Source organism: Larus michahellis, chromosome 11 (assembly GCF_964199755.1).
Source record: "Larus michahellis chromosome 11, bLarMic1.1, whole genome shotgun sequence".
Taxonomy (NCBI): Eukaryota; Metazoa; Chordata; class Aves; order Charadriiformes; family Laridae; genus Larus; species Larus michahellis.
Window position 1 is genome coordinate 2,024,799 of NC_133906.1, and position 22,334 is coordinate 2,047,132.

Consider the following 22,334-nt stretch of genomic DNA (forward strand, 5'->3'; position numbering starts at 1 on the left):
GCTGGGGGCAGCCACTAATCACTAAAAAGGCTGCGGTGTCGTGGCGGCGCCTCCGGGTGCCGCTGTTGGCCGACTCGGAGCGGCGCTGGAGCCGCAGCCGCAGCAGAAGCCGCGGCAGGAGAGAGGAGCGCGGCAAGCTCTGGCGACAATGGCCGTGAGGCAGAGTGAGAGGCGGCGGCGAGCGTTCGGGCGAGCGGTGCTGCTACCCGCTTTGCTGCTGGTGTTGTGCTGCCGGGCGGCGGCGGAGAGGATCCGGTACGCCATCCCCGAGGAGCTGGGCAGAGGCTCGCTGGTGGGGCCGCTGGCGCGGGACCTGGGGCTGAGCTCGGCGGAGCTGCCGGCACGCAAGCTGCGGCTCAGCGCGGAGAAGCAATACTTCACGGTGAGCGGGGAGAGCGGGAACCTGTACGTGAGCGAGAGGCTGGACCGGGAGGAGATGTGCGGCGAGTCGGCGTCCTGCTCCGTCAGCTTCGAGGCGCTGGTGCAGAACCCGCTCAACGTTTTCCACGTCGAGGTGGCCATCCAGGACGTCAACGACAACGCGCCGACCTTCAGCAAGGCTGCTCTCCACCTCGAGATCGCAGAGTTCACTTCTCCTGGTACTCGTTTTCCGCTGGAGATGGCCCGAGACGCAGATGTGGGCAGCAATTCATTACTGACTTACCAGCTCACTACCAACCCGTCCTTCACTCTTGCCATCAAAGAGGGCACGGATGGAAAGAAGCAGCCGGAATTAGTGCTGGAGAGAGAGCTGGACCGGGAGAAGCAGAGCACCTTTGAGCTGGTGCTGACGGCGGTGGATGGCGGGGACCCCGTGAAATCGGGGACTGTCCAGGTTCGCGTGAACGTGACGGACGCCAACGACAACGCGCCCGTGTTCAGCAAGAGCGTGTACGAGGCGCGAGTGCGGGAGAATGTGCCGTCCGGGTCGCTGGTAGTGCGGGTGCGAGCCACGGATGCGGACGCGGGGTCCAACGGGCGGGTATCCTACTCCTTCGGCAACGTCCCGGACGGCGTCCGCGCCTTGTTCAGTGTCGAGAGCGACAGCGGCGAGGTGAGGACGGCGGGGCCCCTGGATTTCGAGGAGAAGAGTAAATACAGCTTCGGTCTGGAGGCGAGAGACAGCGGCGGGCTCACGGCTCACTGCGAATTGCAGATCGACATCAGCGACGAGAACGACAACGCTCCCGAAATCACGGTGTTGTCGGTGTCGAGCCCGGTGCCCGAGGACGCGCCGGCCGGCACGGTGGTGGCCCTGTTGAAAGTGCGGGACCGTGACTCCGGGGAGAACGGTCAGGTGTGGTGCGAGCTGTCGGGCGAGGCGCCGCTGTCGATGGTGTCGTCGTCGGTGGGGTCGTACAAGGTGTTGACGGCGAGCGCGCTGGACCGCGAGCAGGCGTCCGAGCACCGAGTGACGGTGGTGGCCAGGGACCGGGGCAGCCCGTCGCTGTCGAGCCGCGCGTCGCTGGTGCTGGAGGTGTCGGACGTGAACGACAACGCGCCGGTGTTCGAGGAGGCGGCCTACAGCGCCTACGTGGCGGAGAACAACGCGGCGGGCGCGCCGGTGGTGCGCGTGCGCGCGCGGGACGCGGACGCGGGCGCCAACGGGCGCGTGAGCTACTGGCTGGCGGGCGGCAGCGCGGGCGCGGCGCCCTACGTGTCGGTGGAGGCGCGGAGCGGCGCGGTGTACGCGCAGCGCTCCTTCGACTACGAGCAGTGCCGCGAGTTCGCGGTGGCGGTGCGGGCGCAGGACGGCGGGGCGCCGTCGCGGAGCTCCACGGCCACGGTGCGCGTCTTCGTGCTGGACCGCAACGACAACACGCCGCGCGTGCTCTGGCCGGCGGCGGGAGCGTCGGGGTCAGGAGCGTCGTCGTTGCCGGCGGCGTTCGAGGTGGTGCCGCGTTCGGCCGAGGCCGGCTACCTGGTGGGCAAGGTGGTGGCGGTGGACGCGGACGCGGGGCGCAACGCGTGGCTGTCGTACGAGCTGGTGCAGGCGTCGGAGCCGTCGCTGTTCCGCGTGGGGCTGCACAGCGGCGAGGTGCGGACGGCGCGGGCCGTGTCGGAGAGGGACGCGGCGAAGCAGCGTGTGGTGGCCGTGGTGAAGGACCACGGGCAGCCGGCGCTGTCGGCCACGGCCACGCTGCACGTGGTGCTGGCCGAGAGCTTGCAGGAGGCGCTGCCGGAGCTGAGCGAGCGGGCGGCGGGCGCCGACTCGCCGGCCGAGCTGCAGTTCTACCTAGTGCTGGCGCTGGCGCTGCTCTCCGCCCTCTTCCTGCTGAGCGTGGCGCTGGCCGTGCTGGCGCGGCTGCGCCGGGCCGGGCCGCCCGCCGTGCTGCGCTGCCTGGGCGCGCAGCGCTTCTCCGTGCCCGGCGCCGCCTTCCCGGCCGACTTCTGCGAGGGCACCTTGCCCTACTCCTACAACCTGTGCGTGGCGCCGGCCCGCGCCGTGGCCGAGGGCGCTTGGCTGCCGCCGCCGCTGCCCAGCGTGCCCGCGGAGGAGCTGCTCGGCGCGGAGCCCTGCGGGAAGCCGAGCCCGAGCAGCAGCGCCGGCGCTGGAGAGCCGCCCACCGACGCCGACGCCCCGCAGGTTTGTAAGCCTTCTCGCTCTCGCTGTTTTCTTTGATTTGTGCTGAACCTCCGTGCCTATTCCCCCGGGCCTGGGTGGAGGGAATGGGACATGGTGTTGATGGGGAGTGCTGGTCTGTGTGTCCGTGAAGAAATGAGAGATCGGGGTAACTCCTTTCAATTCGAAGCAGGCCGTTAGCCGTGCTCTCCTTGGTTTATGGGTGCTCACGGGTTGAGTTTCAGCTGAGAGGTTTTGTCTCCAAGTCTTGTGCTGCTTATGAGTATGAGACAGTAAGGGTGAAGGCGAATGCTTACTGTGTAGAATGAGATCCGCTGATTCTTCGTGACAGACTCTCGCTTGAAATATGCAGTTTGAGGCGTCTCCTTGCTGATCGATAATTCCGAAACTGTGTACTTGGATCTGGTTGATAGACGGACAGAAACCTGTTGATTAATGGTTTTTCAATATTGGACTCCCAAAGGAAACGTGCGTGTAGGTCCATGAATGGAGAAGAGACATATTCTTCGTCCCTAGAGAAAGCAGAGTGTGTCGCACAACGTTTTGGGGAATGCTGCTGCAGAAATGGCAGCAGTAATAGGACACATTAACGTTGCGTGTCTGGGGATTGCTGATCTTTGTCTCCGTGGAAGAACGGGGTATCCCCCTTCCACTCACAGCGGGAATCTACTGGCGGCAATTTTTGGTTCTTCGGTGGTCACAGGTTCAGGCGAGAGGTTTAGACGAGAACTGTCGAATGACTTACTAAGGGTGAACCCGTTAAGAATTAAGAATTCTGCATGACGGAGTCGGGAAAGTGTGGTGGACGCTGGGTGTTACAAATTCTTCCTTCCTGATTTTTTTTCTGAAACGGCTGTACTTGGACCTGGTTGATAGGTGAATATAAAACCCCTGGTTAATGCTGTTTTGCAAAAGAAAGGTGTGTGGGGCTCCATGAATGGAGTTGTTGTTAGAGGTTGTTCTTACCTAGTGAATACTCACGTTTTTTAGATATGTTCCCTCTCGTCTTGTTGGGGAAGGCTGCTGGAGAAATGGTAGCATGAACGAGACGGATGAATTTTGTCCAGGCATGATTTTTCCGAATTACCTGTGCTGTTATTTCTCTCTCTTTTTCTTTTTTTGTTCTTCCATACCCTTTGGTTTTTCCCCCTTTTTAACCTTCCTAATGTGCCTTTCATACACAAGTTGATATATAGAATGGGATCTGAAAGAAAAAAAGAATCGCATTTAGTTTTTCTGAGGCTATCTTCTCTCCTCTTTTCTCAAAGAGAGGTGTTTGGACCTGGTTGATCGCCTTGAGAGGGGAATGCTAGACTGAGCAACTTATAAGCCACTTGTTGAAAGAGTTGTGTCTGCCTGTTTACAAGGGGAGGGCTCTACCCATCCTGAGAACATATATAAATCGACAGTGAAATACTAAAATGAGAGCAATTAGGCACTTGAATGAAGTCCATTTGCACCTTAACAAATGGTCCGTGCGGAGCTTAGGGTCTTCCGCTGTCCTACTGTAGTTGGTGGAAAAGGTGTCCTACCAACGTAAAGATTAGAGAATTGGATGAATGAGTTACTAATAAAGACCAGTCTTATGCATCAGAAGCATCAGAAACCCCGTGGTTTCTGAAAAAAATCAAAGTCCTTCCCGCTGGTATTAATGAGCCTGATATCTCAGGTTCTGCGCGGCGTGGTCGGTGTTTATATCACGTTTTGCATAGAAGAGCCTGTTATGTTTTGCTGTCCTCGTTTGAATGATTCAAGCATGCCTGCTACAAAAATTCCTGAAGGGGACGGTGATTTTGGAGGAATGGGATGAAACTGGTAATAATCTACAGGTCATATTACGAAACAATATTTTACTTCCTATCTATTGCCATTAGCAAGTCATTTTTCCTGTGCGGTAAAGATAACATGCATAGTTAAAGAAAGGTACGGCTTAGAGAAAAGGCAATGCTGGAAATCCCCGCTCATCCTTTGAGGGAGGATCTTCCTTGTTGCTTTGTTCCATTGGTCGGGATGTGGGGAATTATTGTAGCTGTATGACGCCCTTTCGATTTCCAGAAAGGGAGAGCGAGAAGAAATTCAACTACGACTGCTACAAAAGCTGTGTAATTCGTGGTGGAGACAACGTGATTTCGGACTAATGGGATAAGGGTAGCAGTATTTTGCACGTCACATTCAGAAAGATTTATAGATATAATATACCACCGTTACAAAACGTGTATCCCGTGCAGTAGAAATAACACAAAACCGGAGGGCTTGTTATTACTTTCTGCTGGTCGTGGTCTCCTCGAGGATAACAGAAGAGATGTGCTGAAGAAAAGGGTTTGCAGGAGATCCGCGGTGGCCGGGAAACGATGTGTCCGTGTTGAGTGTCCCGTCGGCGCGTGCTGCCCGTGGGAAAGGGTGGCGGGCAGCGCTGGTCAGGGCTGGGTGGCTGCAGTGCCGGGAGGAAGCTGCGGGCGCCGCTGTTGACCGAGGAGGAGCGAGAGGAAGGCCGGAGCGGTGCAGGCAGCCCCGCCCGCTGCGGCCCGGCTCCCTGGCTCGCTCACTAGGCTGGCTCGGGCGGTCGATCGGTCTGGGAGCGTCCGCGCGGTGTGGAGCCGTGGTGCAGCGAGGTGGAGGGTCCGGCGGCAGCATCCTGGAGCGGCGAGACGGGAACGGAGCCGGATAATCAGCCATCGGGAGGCGACATAGCGGGCGGTGGTGTTGCGGTGCCGGCGGTGCTGCAGCGGCGATGTTTGCGGCGGGGAGGTACTGCGGGCGGCGGGCTCGAGCCCTGCTGTGGTGCGTCCTGATGGCGGCGTGGGAGGCGGCGTGGGGGCAACTGCGCTACTCGGTTGCCGAGGAGATGCCGAAGGGCTCGTTCGTGGGCGACGTGGCCAAGGACCTGGCGCTGAAGCTGCCAGCGCTCCAAGACCGCGGCGTCCACCTCTTGGACAAAGGTAGGACGCAGTATTTTGCCCTGCACGGGAAGACGGGACATTTAGTGACGGCGGAGAGGATAGACAGAGAGCAGCTGTGCCGGCTACTGGAGAAATGCGTGCTGCGCTGTGAGGTGATAATAGAGGGAGAAATGAAGGTTCATGGAATCGAAGTGGAAATCAGGGACATTAACGACAACGCCCCCAGCTTCCGAGAGAAAGAAACGCAACTTAGACTTAACGAGATGACAGCTCCGGGCTGGCAGTTTCCCCTGTCCGAGGCTCACGACCCGGACGTGGGACGGAATTCCCTGCAGAGGTACGAGCTGAGCGGTGACGAGCACTTCTCGCTGTCCGTGCAGGCGGGCCCCGGCGGGGACCAGCGTCCCGAGCTGGTGCTGGCGAAGGCGCTGGACCGGGAGGAGGCGGCGTTTCACGAGCTGGTGCTGAGGGCGAGCGACGGCGGCGAGCCGCCGCGGACGGGCACGGCGCGGATCCGCGTGGCGGTGCTGGACGCCAACGACAACGCGCCGGCGTTCAGCCAGGCGGAATACACGGTGCGTGTGGCGGAGGACGTGCCCGTGGGCTCCGCCCTGCTCACCGTCATGGCCACCGATGCCGACGAGGGTATGAACGGTCACATGAAATACTCGTTGAAGAAAGTGACGGATATGGCATCGGAGATTTTCCATCTGGATACTGAGACGGGAACGATCACGCTGTTGCGGAGCCTGGACTTCGAGGAAGGCGACTCGTACGAACTGGAGGTGCAGGCACGGGACGGCGGGGGCCTTTATGACACTGCGAAAGTGGCGATCACAGTGACAGATGTCAACGACAACGCACCCGAAATGACAGTGTCGTCGGCGCTAAACGCGATCTCTGAGGACGCCCCGCCGGGGACGGTGGTGGCCCTGCTGCACGTGCAGGACCGCGACTCGGGAGCTAACGGCGACGTGACGTGCTTGCTGGAAGGCAGCGTCCCATTCCTTCTGGAGAAGACATTTGAGGACTACTACCGCGTGGTGACTGCCGAGGTGCTGGACCGTGAGGCGGTGTCAGAGTACAACGTGACGGTGCGGGCGTCGGACGGCGGTTCGCCGCCGCTGTGGAGCAGCGCGGTGCTGTCGCTGCGGGTGCTGGACGTGAACGACAACGCGCCGGTGTTCGCGGAGGCGCGGTACAGCGCGCGGGTGGCCGAGAACAACGCGGCGGGCGCGCTGGTGCTGACGGTGCGGGCGGCGGACGCGGACTGGGGTCAGAACGCGCGCGTGCGGTACCGGCTGTGGGAGGGGCGCGTGCGGGGCGCGCCGCTGTCGTCGTACGTGTCGGTGCACGCGGAGACGGGCGCGCTGTACGCGCTGCGCTCCTTCGACTACGAGGAGGTGCGCGAGGTGGGGCTGTGGGTGCGGGCGGAGGACGGCGGCGCGCCGTCGCTGAGCAGCAACGTGTCGGTGCGCCTGGTGATCGTGGACGAGAACGACAACGCGCCGCAGGTGCTGTACCCGCCGTCGGCGTCGGGCGCGGGCTGGGCGGGCGTGGAGCTGGCGCCGCGGTCGGCGGAGCCCGGGGCGCTGGTGGCCAAGGTGGTGGCGGTGGACGCGGACGCGGGGCAGAACGCGTGGCTGTCGTACGAGCTGGCGAAGGCGACGGAGCCGGCGCTGTTCCGCGTGGGGGTGCACAGCGGCGAGGTGCGCACGGCGCGGGTGCCGCTGTCCCGCGACGCGGCGCGGCAGAGCCTGGTGGTGGTGGTGAAGGACCACGGGCGTCCGGCGCTGTCGGCCACGGCCACGCTGACGGTGGTGCTGGCCGAGAGCGTGGGCGAGCTGCTGTCGGAGCTGGGCAGCGCGGCGGCGGCGGCGGCGGGCGAGCCGTCCGTCAGCCTGACGCGCTGGCTGGTGCTGGCCGTGGCGGCCGTGTCCTGCCTCTTCCTCGCCTTCCTGCTGCTGCTGCTGGCGCTGCGCCTGCGGCGCTGGCGCCGCTCGCAGCTGCTGGCGGCGGGCAGCGGCGCCTTGCGCGGCGTCCCGGCCTCGCACTTCGTGGGCATCGACGGCGTCCGCGCCTTCCTGCACTCCTACTCGCACGAGGTGTCGCTCACCGCCGACTCGCGCAAGAGCCAGCTCCGCTTCTCGGGCGGCAGCTGCTGCGACACCCTCCCGGCGCGCCCGCCGCCCGACGAGCCCGCGCCGCTGCTCGCCGAGGACGCCGACGGCGCCCGCCGCGCCGACCCCGCCGCTCCCCCGGTGAGTTCCTCCCACCACGCTTGCTCTGCCACGCCTCCCTCTCCCGCTTCTCTGTCCTTTCCCATCTGTGTTCTCTGTCGTGTCTGTAGGATGAGGTTTCGTTACAAGAAAGGCAAAGCTTCGTTTCTCCTTTTGTCCCCTGACATGTGTCAGTATTAGCTCTTCTGAACCGATGTATTGCATGATCAGTAAAAGGCAGTTTTCGTTATTAGCAGGGTCCGCTATCTTCCCGACAGCACCTGTGCTTGAGTAGGATGAGAGTGTTTTGGAAGGGACTGTTAATGGCTCCCTGTATAACTCAGCTGCTCGTCGTTTGCACTGTTCTCAGCCTTTCTGTTTCTCCATGATAACGGGGTGAGCAACGATATGTCTTTGTATTCGTTAGTGCTTTGATCTTTGTGCACTGGGTGGAGGAAGGGACTGGGCAACAAATGGTCCCTTGTCGATGTCTGTCTGCCTGATTTGAAGATGAAGGACAACCGTAGAAGTTGTGACTATTTGTGAAGGTCCTTGGGTGGTTGCATATGAAGGGATATTGGAGGAAATGGGAGATGTATTTTGCTGATTCCCTTTCTTTTAAGTTTGACTTCTTTGAAAGAGAGCTAGATGTGTCTTGGCTTGACGATACATGCTATGGAAAGAGCCACAGGAGGGTGGGAGGGGAGAGATTCAAGGTACGGGAGGAGACGTAAGGAGGGGGCTTGGCCCTGTGAAGATGTTCACTGACTCCGTCTTTTCTGGAGGACAGCTCCTCATTTACATTTAGAACCACCATGTGTCTTCCCGGAAGGCTGTTGAGTAGACAAATATATGTTCCGTCTTAGTACAGTGACGTAAAGATATTGATGTGAAGTCCACGGGTGATTCTGGTGCGTGTTGAAGAGAACTGGTCTGGGCAACTGGACCTTTGATGTTATATGCTTTCAAATTATGAGTGTCAAAGGACACCATGCAAGTTGTGAATGGTTGGAGATGACAGTCCTGGGAGTCTTCGTGAGGGTCTGTTGAAGGACACAAGAGATTTGCAGTGTTCCCTGTTTAGTGTCCATGTGTGTTGTCATGCAATTGCATCTTCTGAAAGAATTTTTGCTAGCACATATATTATTCCAGCTGTATTGGGAGCCCTGGGTGGTTTTTCCTGTGTTTCTGTGTCATTGCAGGGTGTCATCAATTCTTAACTAACAACTGAACTGTGTAGTTAGGAGAAATGTCATAAAGGGAGCTTTATGAAGAACAAACTGTATTCGTTTTCTACTAAATACCTGAATTATGTACCTACTGTAAGTTCCATAATCTGGAAGAGTATGTTGTGATCTCTTCCTTTCTGCATGTGTCAGCTGGGCTATTCTTTCTGACAATGTGTGGAAGATCTCATCTGCTATATTTGTCTGACTGTCCCGTATGTGGCTTTCATGTTTACGGCTGTAAAGGGAAAGACTTCCGTAGACATGTTTTTTTTTAAAAAATGTCAGTGGAAGAAATGCTCCTTTTTGTCACATGCACATGGACAGAAGTCAAATACTATGCATGATAAAGAGAAGTTGTCTGTGTGTCTTTTCTTTCAGTGGAGTGTATTTCCAAATTTGGAAGATCAGGGTTTGTTACTAGACTACCTAAAATGAATCTGAAGGTGTCTCATTTTTGGATATCACACTACTCATATTCCAGCTGGCCAAGTCGTGGGTTCATCAGTTTGCTTTCCTGTTGCATGATGTTTCCCATGAGTGGTGGTTATTGCGCACTGATGTCGATTTTATATTAAAGTTTGAGAGTGACCTGTCTTCCAAGTTGCCCAACGCGCTGTGTCAGATGATGCTCTCTTTGGGGTGATACTTAGGTGACTGGGTCTCTCTTGAAGTTACAAATCACTTATGCCCTTGAGAACACTTGTCATTTTTTCAAATGAGTATGATGAGCAGAGAAATCTCTTTGCATATGTCCATGTTGCGATCCTTGCTGTCTGTAAGGAGAAGTTGTGTGCGCAACTTTTTCTTCAATGGTGTCTGTCTGCAAAGGTCATTTTCACATTGAAGATGTTTGGTCAGGGTGAAAAGTTCTGTCTGCGCTGAGACAGGTCAGGTGAAAAAGTTTGCTGTGGTATAATTAGAAATCCTTGTTGTGATCCTTGTTCTCCATATTTTTTAATTTGGGTTGTATTATTATTATTATTGTTATTACTTTTATTATTACTACTACTATTATTACTATTATTACTATTATTATTGTTATTGTCTAGATGTAAATCTGGGCCTCATTTTGTCTTGTAACCTTTAAAACCTTAAAGGAGCTCTTGTGGTTGTTGGGCTGGGAGAGCAATGTGCATTCATTCCTTGAAGTTGTTTAGCTGCCAAGACAAGGACTTTGATGGACTCTGTTTGCCTAAGGTGTCACTGAATGTAATGGTCTTTTGCCTGTGGCTGCTGTTTGGACAAAATATTGGATACTGTCTGTGGTCAAGTAAAGGCTGTGAAAGCAGAGGAAGGAGGGTGAGAGGCTGGCTCTGAGCCATGCAAATAGGTGTGTCACTGTGGATTTGGCTGAGCAGTGGTTTGATTTCATGGCTGCTGCTGAGGCCTGTGCCATTCATGTGGTGATCGGAGATTCCCTGTCCTGAAAAACCATAAAGTATTTGCACAATAAAAGGACACGTAGAATGATGATGCATGGGCAGAAGGGTCATAATTCCTGCGTGAAAGCTCCTTTATGCATCTATATTTCCTTGGAGAACAACTATGTGGAATTTTATCATAGATGTAATTACACTTTCTTTCAAGCCTTTGTGTCCTGCAAGGTCATGGTTCATTTTCCCCATGGCTGCATACCTCTTTTGAATTTGAAACTGTGGGTATTGTTTTGTAGCAAATATTTTCTTCCCTTGTCAAGCCTTCAGCCACCTGAAGAAACCTAGGATGACTTACCTTGAGATAGAGGCCTATGATAAGTCTTTCCGTTTACAACTCTGTATTTGTCTGCAGATGAACAGGCTACAGAGTAGAAAAGTTGATGAGAACTGATGACTATTTCTTAAAATGAACCCTTGTACGATGCAGTCCAGAGGAAGACCTTAGGTTTGCACTTGTGCTTGAAACATCAGTGATTTGCAGGTGCTCAGGGGGATGAATTTCAACACCAGCAGTGAAGACTGAGAAGACTTCCCGGTGAGCTTCTCTGCAAGACTTTGTCTTTAATGGTTCCTTGCCTTCCTGATCTGATTTTGTTCAGCTCCTGGTTTCCTCTGTATGTAGGTTAAGTTTGAAGTAGTGGCATATCTTCATTTATCCACGTGTTGTGCGCTAGTGCCTCTTGCTCATCCTTCTGTTTTTGTGGAAGGCAGGAGATGTGAGGTTATATTTGTGTTCTGGTTGTGTTAGGGAGAGGGGATTAAAGCATGATGTCAGTAGAAGTGCCATCTCTGTGGAACAGTGTGTGTGATAAAAGAGGGGAGGAAATTCCCCAGAAGTTGATTGTTAGATTTTCCCCAGTCTCTGTTGGATGAGTGCTCCTCTTTTAGTTCAGACATTTCAGTTCCTTGTGCTCAATATGTTTGGGCTAAGAAATATTATTACAGCTTTTCTGTTCATTTGTGTCTGTTTTTAACTCTTGCCTCGATTGTCATGAGCTAGAGCCATTCCTCAGGGTGTCTGATGAAATGGGGAAGGTCAGATTGCTTCTAATTGTCTGAGTGCAGGGGCACTTCCTGTGCCCACCTTGAAGGGTCACAGCTGTAAGAAGGGCAGCTGTTGTGTGCATACCTGTGCTGCCAGAGGCACACTTGTTTGTAGGGAAAGAAAGCAAAGCCATTTCTACTGCAGTCTTCAAAATGCAGAGTGGCAACCCAGCCCAGCCAAGGTTTCCATGAACAGAGTAGGGATCAGTGGGGGAACACGTGCAGGGTGTTCCCCACCGCATGTCCCATTGCATGGTGGCCTCTGAGTTGGAGAGATATGGGTTGGACAGGTGGACTGTTAGATGGATAAGGATCTGCTGGCTGGCTGCATCAAAAGAGCTATAGTCAGTGGCTCAGTGTCCAAGAGGAAACCGGTAACATGTGGTATTCCTCAAGGGTCTGTACTGTGTCCAATACTATTTAATGTATCTCAATAATATTTTGCTGAATGAGTGTCGTGGTTTCATCTGGGATGGACTTGACTTTCCTGCTAGCAGCTGCTGTAGTGCTGTGTTTTGAATGAGGGTTGGAAATAGTGTTGGTAAAACACTGACGTTTTTGTTTGAGCTAAGCAGTCAAGGCCTTTTCTGCTCCTCATGCTACCCCTGCCAGTGAGTAGGCTGGCAGTGTACAAGAAATTGTGAGGGGATACAGCCGGAACAGCTGACCCAAACTGACCAAAGGGCTATTCCATACCATGTGACATCATGTGCAGTATATAAAGCTGGGGGAAGAAGAAGGAAAGGGGGGATGTTTGGAGTTACACCGTTTGTCTTCCCATTAATCCTGATGGAGGCCTGCTTTCCTGGAGAGGGCTGAACACCTGCCTGCCAATGGGAAGTGGTGAATGAATTTGTGTTTCAGGAGCTTTGCTCGTGTGCTTGAGTGTGTGCCTTTTCTTTTACTTTTTAAACTGTGTTTATCTCAAGCCATGAGTTTTCTCCCTCTTACTCTTCTGATTTTCTCCCCCATCCAGCCCTGGGAGTGAGCAGGCGGCTGCGTGGTCTTAGCTGCAGGCTGGGGTGAAACCACAACAATGACATAAAAAGTTTCTGCTTGCTATGTAGAAGGGCTGAGAGAGTAGAGGTTCTTCAGCCTGGAGAACAGAAGGCTCTGGGGACATTTTATGGCTCCGTTTTATTATATGAAGGGGGCTTCTAAGAAAGATGGAGAGAGACTTTTTATCAGGGCCTATTGTGACAGGAGAAGACACAATGGTTTTAAAATGTAAGAGGGTAGATTTTGATTGGACATAAGGAAGAAATGTTTTATGGTGAAGGAGGTGAGGCATTGGAAGAGGCTTCCCAGAGAAGTAGTGGATGTGCCATCATTGGAAGGTTTCAAGGTCAGGTTGTATGGGGCTTTGAGCAATGTGATCTAATGAAGGATGTCACTGCACGTGGCAGAAATGTTGGACTAAATGGTCTTTAAAAGTCCCTTTTGATCCAAATCATTCTATGGTTCTATGAAAGACTCAATGAGGGTTTGCACTTGTCAGTCCCTCAAGTATGGAGACGTAAAAGGTGCATCTTCTGTAAGTCACAAACAAAAGAGTAAATGATGTTCTGCTATCTTATCTTTAGGCTGATACACTTCTCAGTGTGATTATTCTTCTCCATAAACTAAAAATCAACAGGGGGACAAACATCCAAGACTTCCATGAGCAACCGGAAGAAATACAGGGAAGACAGGAACCCTTTGCAGGTCCAGCATGACAGGATTGCAATGATTTTTGCTTCATTCTGTTTCTGATTATTAAATGATTACTCCAACACGAATATGTTTTGCTCTACCATGAATAATTACTTCGAACTATTCACTGCGACTCAAGGATGTTGCGTGAAACGGGGCCAAGTGGTTTTGGCAGAAGATAAACCCCCTTGCGTTCTAACACTCCTCACCGAGGTGGGAGGCTAGGAGCGGCTAGGTTTAAATTCTGAGTGATGCCCAATTCAGCACTATCAGTCCAATTGCGTTTAATATGTATTAAACTACTACGATTTGGATACACTAATAGTGGACTGCACCTTCAGTCTAGTCGTGCTCCTGAACTAGCACGGCCTCTCTCAAGTTTTGGTCGCGTTCAGTGAGAAAGCGAAACGACTAGCTACTGAAACAGTGCAGTTTATTTAAACAACAGATATACAGGTTCTTTAGGATTGCCAGTGATAAATACACTGTCTGCAAAGCACGTGCAAACAAAGATATTGTTAAGTATACAAACGCACGACAAAATTATAAACGATACAGCCTGGCTATAAATGTAGGGTAGAGATTCTCTAGAGAAATTTCTAAGTCCCCGAGAAAGCGCTCGGTGTAATCGAAGTCTTACCCAAAGGCATCCCTATGGGGGGAAGAAAGGCTCAGCCCGTCGACTGATCCCGGAAATCAGCAGTGGAATCCTTCGCGATGGTGTCTTCCCTGACATCCCCTCTCTCTTGGGCTATTTTTATATTATTTTTTTATCTTCAAAGTGGAGTTTGAGTGACTTTAGTCATACGTACTTTTATTATGATTAATGTATTCAAGGAGGAGTGTTCACACCTCGGGGGCGGATAGCCTCCGGGATGGAGGTGTGTTTTGGTACATTGTGGTGAGCAAACTTCGCACAAAAGGACAGCATTTCATCAACATTTGACGAAATGTTGGCTCGGGTAGCGTGTAGGCCGCTTATCAGTTCCGTAGTACCATCTCGTCCCCATATCTGCTATTCGTCACAAGGGAAGGCCACGGAACAAGCGTGTTCCGTTCCATCCCTCGTGTAGTTTTGCAAACAACCTTGTACAGGGAATCACAGATGTTGCATACTTCGTGTGCTAGCTGCGGCTGTATTGTACCTCAGAAGCCTCTTGATTTTATGACTTTCCTTAATGTGTGAACAATGCTGTATTTTTTGTATTCTTGGCCAATTTAGTAATTATTCCACAAAGGAGATGGCCTAAAAGTACTTGACAGCATATCTCAGTTTTAAAAGCCTTAGGAGTTGAAGCAATCAAGTGTCCCATGCTTCCTGATTCTAAAAAAAAGAGACCCTAAAGCTGGGGACAGATACTAAGTCGCGGCCAAGATTTGCGCTTGCCCAATACTCCATGCAAGTAGTAGGATTGTGCTTGAGTAGGATGAGAGTGTTTTGGAAGGGACTGTTAATGGCCCCGTGTATAACTCAGCTGCTCCTCCTTTCTGCTCTTCTCAGCCTTTCTGTTTCCCCATGATAACGTAGTGGGCAACGAAATGTCTTTGTAATAGCCCAAGCTTTGATCTTTGTGCACGGAGTGGAAGAATGGGCCTGGATACAACTGGTTCCTTGTCGAAGTCTCTCTGCATCTAATGAACATTAAAAAGAATCATAGAATTTGTGACTATTTGCTAAATTCTCTGGATGGCTGTGTGTGAAGATCTACTCGATGGAGATGTGTTTTGCTGGTTAACTGTCTTTTAAGGCTGATATATTGAAAAGCCTATGGTTGTGACTTGTCTGGACCAAGGATGCTATGTCAAGAACCATATGAGAGTGGGAGGGGAGAGATTCAATGTGTGGGGGAAGACATAAGAAGGGGATGCAGATGTTTGCTGACCCAGCCTCTCCTGGAAGACTGCTCCCCTTTTTACTGTTAGACTCCTGCTATTTCTTCTCTGAAGTGTCATGAGCAGACAATTCTATCTTCCTTCTTAGTATGGAGATGTGAAGGTATCTATTTGAAGTCCATGGAGTGCTCCTCATGAAAATGGAAATGTTTTGCGGCACCTGGCTCTTTTATGTCGTGTGCTTGCAAATTATAAGGGTCAAAGAACACCATGCAAGTTGTGAAGGGCGGAAGATGAGAGTGGTTTGAGATATGTTTGTTCCCTTCACCGTTCAATGTCCAGTGGTAGTATCATAAAATGTGAGTTTCATCTTCCCAAAGAAATTTGGCTAGAGGACATGTGGTTTCAGCTGTCTTGGGAGCCCTGGGATGTTCTTCCTCTGGTTTTGCATGTTGTCGTCAATACTTACCTAACAATGAGTTATGTACTTATGACAAGTTCCATAACAGAAGCTTTGGGAAGAGCTAACTGTGTATTTGCTACCTTCTAAATAAGTGATTTAGGTGCCTTCTTTGAGTGCCATAATCTAGAAGTGTATGTTATGATCCTTTCCTTTCTGTGGGTGTTCACTTCTTGCCTTACGTGTTGTGATGATCTGAAGATGGGCCTGATAGTGTGTGGGAGATCACATCTGTTACATTTGTCAGACTGTCTTGTGCATGCCTTTCATGTTTACAGCTGTAGAGAGAGACATGTTTCCTTAAAATGTTAAGGAGAAATATATCTTCCTTCTTAGGATGGAGATGTGAAGATACCTGTGTGTAATCTATGGTATGATAGTGGTAAGTGTTGAAGAAAAATGGTTGGGGCAACTGGCCTTTTCATGTCATGTGCTTGCAAATTATAAGGGTCAAAGAACACCATGCAAGTTGTGAAGGGTTGGAGATGCGAGTCCTGGGAGCTGTGCATGAGGGGCTCTTGAAGGACACAAGAGAGATATTTACTCCTTACCCCATTCAATAGTATCATGCAATGCGAGTTTCATCTTCCCAAAGAAATTTGGCTAGAGGACGTGTGATGCCAGGTCCGTTGGGAGCCCTGGGAGATTCTTTGTTTGTGTTTGCAAGTTGTCGTTCTGTTGTTTGCAATTCTCAACTAGCAATGAATTATGAACTTACGACAAGTGCCATAATAGGAGGATTGGGAAGCGCCAACCATGTATTTTCTACCTACAATTATGTGAATTAGGTACCTACCATAAGTGCCATAATCTAGAAGAGGATGTTGTTATCCTTTCCTTTCTGCAGGTGTTCACTTCTTGCCTCGATCGTTGTGGTGATATAAAGGTGGGCCTTTCTATCTGGTAGGTAGTGTGTGGAAGAAACTGTGAGTGTTGTTTTGCAGCAAATATTTTCTTCCCTTGTCAAGCCTTCAGCCACCTGAAGAAGCCTAGGATGACTTACCTTGAGAAAGAGGCCTATGATAAGTCTTTGCACTTATGGCTTCATATCTGTCTGCAGATGAGCACGCCATAGAGAAGAAAAAAATGATGAGAGCTGTTGACTTTTTCTTAAAATGAACTCTTGTACGATGCAGTCCAGAGGAAGACCTTAGGTTTGCACTTGTGCTTGAAACATCAGTGATTTGCAGGTGCTCAGGGGATTGATTTTCAACACCAGCAGTGAAGACTGAGAAAGAATGCCAGTGAGTTTGGCAAGACTTTATCTTTAATGGTCCCTTGCCTTCCTGATCTGATTTTGTTCAGCTCCTGGTTTCCCCTGTATGTAGGTTAAGTTTGAAGTAGTGGCATATCTTCGTTTAGCCAACATGTTGTGCGTTAGTGCCTCTTGCTTAGCCTTCCTTTTTTGTGGAAGGCAGGAGATGTGAGGTTATATTTGTGTTCTGGTTGTGTTAGGGAGAGGGGATGAAAGCATGACGTCAATAGAAGTGCCATCTCTGTGGAACAGTGCGTGTGATAAAGGATGAGAGGATGTTCCCCAGAAGTTGATTGTTAGATTTTCCCCAGTCTCTGTTGGATGAGTGCTCCTATTTAGTTCAGACATTTATCATCCATGTGCTTTACAATCCTTCTATTTCTTCACAGAATATTAGTTAGCAGAGAAATGTACTTTTTTTTTTTGGTGTGATCTTGGTGCGTTATTCTCTCATGAGATGTTTTTGCCAATTCTGACGGTCAGAAGAAAAGCTGCAGGTTGTGTAGGGTTGTAGAGAAGACTTGGGGAAGCTCTGTTGTTGGGGGAACCATAGAAGAACTGATGGTCATTTCCCTGCCTGTCATAGTTAGTCTGTTGGGTATATGGTTGTGGTACTATGCAGTCTCAATTCCTTCGGATGAATATGTTTGGCCTAAGAGATATTATTGCACCTGATCAGTTCCTTTCTGTTCCAATACTATTTAATATAGTACACAGTATATATCTTATAGTATTTAATGTAGGAAAGAGCTATAGTCAGTGGCTCACTGTCGAGGTGGGCACCAGTAACATCGTGTGTTCCTCAAGGGTCCATACTGGGACCAATGCTATTTAATGTATCTCAATAATATCTGCCTCAATGAGTGTCATGGTTTCATCTGGGATGGATGTGATGTTCTTGCTAGCAGATGGTGTAGTGCTATGTTTTGGATTTGGGGTGGAAATAGTGTTGGTGAAACAGTGATGTTCTTGGTTGTGCTAAGCAGTCAAGGCCTTTTTTTTGCTCCTCATGCCACCCCCACCAGCGAATAGGCTGGGAGTGCACAAGAAGTTGGGTGGGGATACAGCCAGGACAGCTGACCCAGACTGACCAAAGGACTATTCCATACCTTGTGACGTCGTGCTCCGTATATAGAACTGGTGGAAGAAGACAGAAGGGTGGGACTTTTGGAGTTATGGCATTTGTCTTCTCAAGTAGACATTACGTGTGATGGAGCCCTACTTTCCTGGAGATGTCTGAAGAGCTGCCTGCCAATAGGAAGTGGTGAATGAACCCCTTATGTTGCTTGCCTTGTGTGTGCGACATTTTCTTTACTTATTAAACTGTCTTTATCTCAGCCCATGAGTTTTCTCACTTTTCTCCTTCTGATTGTCTCCACCATCCCAAACAGGGAGTGAGCAAGAGTCTGTACGGTCTAAGCTGCTGGCTGTGGTTAACCCACAACAATGACATAGATGGTAGGAGTGAGTGATTGCCCAGCAAGTTTGCAGACAACACCTAGTTGAGTGGTACCATTGATTCACTGGAGGGAAGGGAAGCGATCCAGAGGGACCTGGAAGGCTGGCAGAGTGGGCCCATGTGAACATAATGAAGTTGAAGAAGGCCAAGTGCAAGCTCCTATACCTGGGTCAGGGCAATGCCCAGTTTCAATACAGACTGGGGGACTGAGAGTACCCTTGTGGAGCAGGACTTGAGGGTAGTGGTAGGTGACAAAAAGGACATGAGCTGGCAATGTGCACTTGATTTCCAGCGGCATTATTGCTCAGAGTTATAGTTGGTATGAGAGGCAGGTAAAGTGGAGTTAACTGTTGACTTGAGTTTCTTTAGAGTGGGTCTTTCTGTTTTATTATGCATTACTGTGTTACACGTTGTTCACTGACCCAGTGTCTCCTGGAGGAGAGAGAGTTCTTTTACTTTTAGAACCTTGATGTTTCTTTTCTAAAGTGCAGTCAACACGCAAATCTATTTTCCTTCTTAGTACAGAGATGTCAAGATATGTACGTGAAGTCTGTGTCCTGGTGCTTGTGCAGTTTATGGAAAAATGGTCTAGAAAGTTGGACATTTGAAGCCATGTGCTTGCCAAAACTCCATGGAAGTTGTGTGGGGTTGGAGAAGAGCAATGCAGATGTCTTCTTCCCATATGTTTGGTCTGAGATATTAGGAGCTCTGGGAGGTGCTTCCTGTGTGTTTGCATGTTGTCATCAGTTTTTAACTAACATTTTATTGAGGTACTTATGACAAATCCATAAGGGGGACATCGGAGGAGACAACTGTGTACTCATTTCTTACTAGACACCTTAATTATGTGCCTGCTCTAAGTGCCATAATGTAGAAGACTATGTTGTAATCCCTTCCTTTTTGCAGGTGTTTTCCAGGTCTTTGCTTGCTTGTTTTGGTGGGCTCAAGGTGGGCTGCCTTTTGAGATAATGTGTGGAAGATGCCATCTGTTACATTTGTCCTGTAGGTATCTTTCATGTTTACAGCTGCAAAGAGCTTTCACAGACATGCTTCCATAAAGTGTTTCTGTAAGCAATGCTCTCGCTTGTCACATACAGAAGCTGAGAAGTCAAATATTATCCATGGCAACTTTTCTTTGGGTGGAGTCCATCTGCAACTTAGGAAGATCAACAACCATGAAGCTCTGAATGGTTTGAGAAGAGTCTCTGGGGTGTTGTGTGTGAGAAGGTACTGGTGGAGGGAAGGCATGTGTTTTGTCAGTTCTCAGGGTTTCTTCCTGGCCTATGGAAAATAGGTCTCGAAGTGTCTTATTTCTGGATATCGCATAGTTTGGACTGTATGAATGAATTCCAGTTTGATGACCCATTCTCTGTTAGATGACTGCTTGTCATCTGTTAGATGTCATCTTGTTAGATGACAGAAGGCTATGGGGAGGCATTATTATAACTTTTTAATATATAAAGAAGGTTTAAAAAAGAGATGGAGAAAGATTTTTACTAGGGCATGTTGTGACAGGAGAAGGGGCAATGGTTTTAAAGTGCAAGAGGGTAGATTTCAATTGGTCAAAAGGAAGAACTGGTTTATGATGAGAGTGTTGAGGCAGTGGAACAGGGAGCCCGGAGAAGTTGTGGATGCATCAGCACTGAAAGTGTCAAAGGACAGGTATAACAGTGCTTTGAGCAACCTGATCTAGTGAAGGATGTGCCTGACCATGGTAGAGGTGTGGACACTATAATCTTCAAATGAACAGAAAGCATTCTATGAAAGGTTTGACGTGGCTTTGCACTTTCCCATTTTCCAATTCTCATTCTGGAGACCACAAATAAAAAAAAAAAAAAAAAGGAACTTTTGGTGAATCAGAAATAAAATACTAAATGTTGTTCTGCTGTCTTAAGATAGAGCTACACACCTTGCTTTTACGGTGATACTTTTCTCAGGGTGATTATTCTTCTCACTAAAATGAAAATCGACAGTGGGAAAAACGTCAGAGACTTCCATGAGCAAAAGGAAGACATGCAGTGAAGATGGAAACCCTTTGCCAGCCCATCATGAAATCATAGCGCTAAATTCTGATTCATTCTGTTTCTGATTGCTTACTGATTACTGAAACAACAATCCTTCCTTATGAAGAGTAGCTGAGTTGCTGTTTTTATTGCTCTGCCGTGCCTATTTACTACCGACTATTCATTGTGGCTCAATGAGATGACCTAAAAGTACTTGACAGCGTAACTTAGTTTTAAAAGCCTTTGGAGTTCCAGCAAGGAAGCGACCCTACGCTTCCTGATTCTAAAAAAAAAAAAAAAAGACCCCAAAGCTGGGGGCAGCCACTGAACAGCGGCCAAAATATCGGGCCCCCGTGAGAGCGGGAATGGGCCGGCTGCGGTGTCGTGGCGGCGCCTCCGGGTGCCGCTGTTGGCCGACGCGGAGGGGCGATGGAGCCGCAGCCGCAGCCGCAGCCGGAGCCACGGCAACGGCAGGAGAGAGAAGAGCGGCAAGCGCTGGTCAGAATGGCGGTGAGGCAGAGGCAGAGTGAGAGTCGGCGGCGAGCGGTCGGGCGAGCGGTGCTGCTGCCCGCTTTGCTGCTGGTGTTGTGCTGCCGGGCGGCGGCGGAGCGGATCCGGTACGCCATCCCCGAGGAGCTGGGCAGAGGCTCGCTGGTGGGGCCGCTGGCGCGGGACCTGGGGCTGAGCCCGGCGGAGCTGCCGGCACGCAAGCTGCGGGTGGCGTCTGCGGGTAACAGGCAGCTGAAATACTTCACGGTGAGCGGGGAGAGCGGGAACCTGTACGTGAGCGAGAGGCTGGACCGGGAGGAGATGTGCGGCGAGTCGGCGTCCTGCTCCGTCAGCTTCGAGGCGCTGGTGCAGAACCCGCTCAACGTTTTCCACGTCGAGGTGGCCATCCAGGACGTCAACGACAACGCGCCGCACTTCCTACAAGACAATTTCCAGCTGGAGATCAACGAGTTCACTTCTCCTGGAGCTCGGTTCTACTTGGGCATGGCAGAAGACCCGGACGTGGGCAGCAACTCACTGCAGGGCTACAAGCTGGAGACCAACGGGTACTTCGAGGTGGAGGTGAAGGAGAGGCAGGATGGCAGAAAGTTCGTGGAGCTGGTGCTGCGCCGTGCGCTGGACCGGGAGAGCGAGCAGAGCCTGCGTCTGGTGCTGACGGCGGTGGACGGCGGCGATCCGCCCCGCAGCGGCACCGCCCAGCTCTGCATCAACGTCACGGACGCCAACGACAACGCACCCGTGTTCGCGCAGGACCGGTACCGCACAAGCCTGCGCGAGGACGCGCCGCCGGGCTCGACGGTGCTGAACGTCTCCGCCTCCGACGCCGACGCCGGCACCAACGCTCGCATCACCTATGGCTTCGGGAAAATGCCGGCCAAGGTGCTTCAGAAGTTCGTGGTGGAGGCGGAGAGCGGGACGATCAGGCTGCAGGAGGCGCTGGACTTCGAGGACACGCGGGCGTTCAGCCTGGCCGTGGAGGCGAGGGACGGGGGCGGTCTGGTGGCGCACTGCGAAGTGGAAGTGGAGGTGCTGGACGTGAACGACAACGCTCCCGAAATCACGGTGTTGTCGGTGTCGAGCCCGGTGCCCGAGGACGCGCCGGCCGGCACGGTCGTGGCCCTCCTGAACGTGAACGACGCGGACTCCGGGGAGAACGGTCAGGTGTGGTGCGAGCTGTCGGGCGAGGCGCCGCTGTCGATGGTGTCGTCGTCGGTGGGGTCGTACAAGGTGGTGACGGCGAGCGCGCTGGACCGCGAGCAGGCGTCCGAGCACCGAGTGACGGTGGTGGCCAGGGACCGGGGCAGCCCGTCGCTGTCGAGCCGCGCGTCGCTGGTGCTGGAGGTGTCGGACGTGAACGACAACGCGCCGGTGTTCGAGGAGGCGGCCTACAGCGCCTACGTGGCGGAGAACAACGCGGCGGGCGCGCCGGTGGTGCGCGTGCGCGCGCGGGACGCGGACGCGGGCGCCAACGGGCGCGTGAGCTACTGGCTGGCGGGCGGCAGCGCGGGCGCGGCGCCCTACGTGTCGGTGGAGGCGCGGAGCGGCGCGGTGTACGCGCAGCGCTCCTTCGACTACGAGCAGTGCCGCGAGTTCGCGGTGGCGGTGCGGGCGCAGGACGGCGGGGCGCCGTCGCGGAGCTCCACGGCCACGGTGCGCGTCTTCGTGCTGGACCGCAACGACAACGCGCCGCGGGTGCTCTGGCCGGCGTCG

The 22,334-nt window shown here is 52.1% G+C and overlaps 3 protein-coding genes across 3 annotated transcripts in view; all 3 read left to right on the forward strand.

The window, feature by feature from the left end:
• LOC141749887 (protocadherin gamma-C5-like) overlaps window positions 1-22,334 on the forward strand; it is a 280,377-nt gene that overhangs the window by 172,608 nt on the left and 85,435 nt on the right. The gene's annotated exons all lie outside the window — the stretch shown is intronic.
• LOC141750021 (protocadherin gamma-B5-like) lies at window positions 115-4,722 on the forward strand. Its single transcript, XM_074604410.1, has 3 exons — window positions 115-2,587; window positions 4,096-4,120; window positions 4,640-4,722. Exons 1-3 carry the CDS (start codon window positions 149-151, stop codon window positions 4,720-4,722), a joined length of 2,547 nt encoding a protein of 848 aa, XP_074460511.1. The 5' UTR covers window positions 115-148.
• LOC141749895 (protocadherin gamma-A12-like) lies at window positions 4,541-20,490 on the forward strand. The gene is made up of 2 exons (XM_074604158.1): window positions 4,541-7,745; window positions 20,049-20,490. The coding sequence occupies exons 1-2, from the start codon at window positions 5,316-5,318 to the stop codon at window positions 20,067-20,069; spliced, it is 2,451 nt and encodes an 816-aa protein (XP_074460259.1). The 5' UTR covers window positions 4,541-5,315; the 3' UTR covers window positions 20,070-20,490.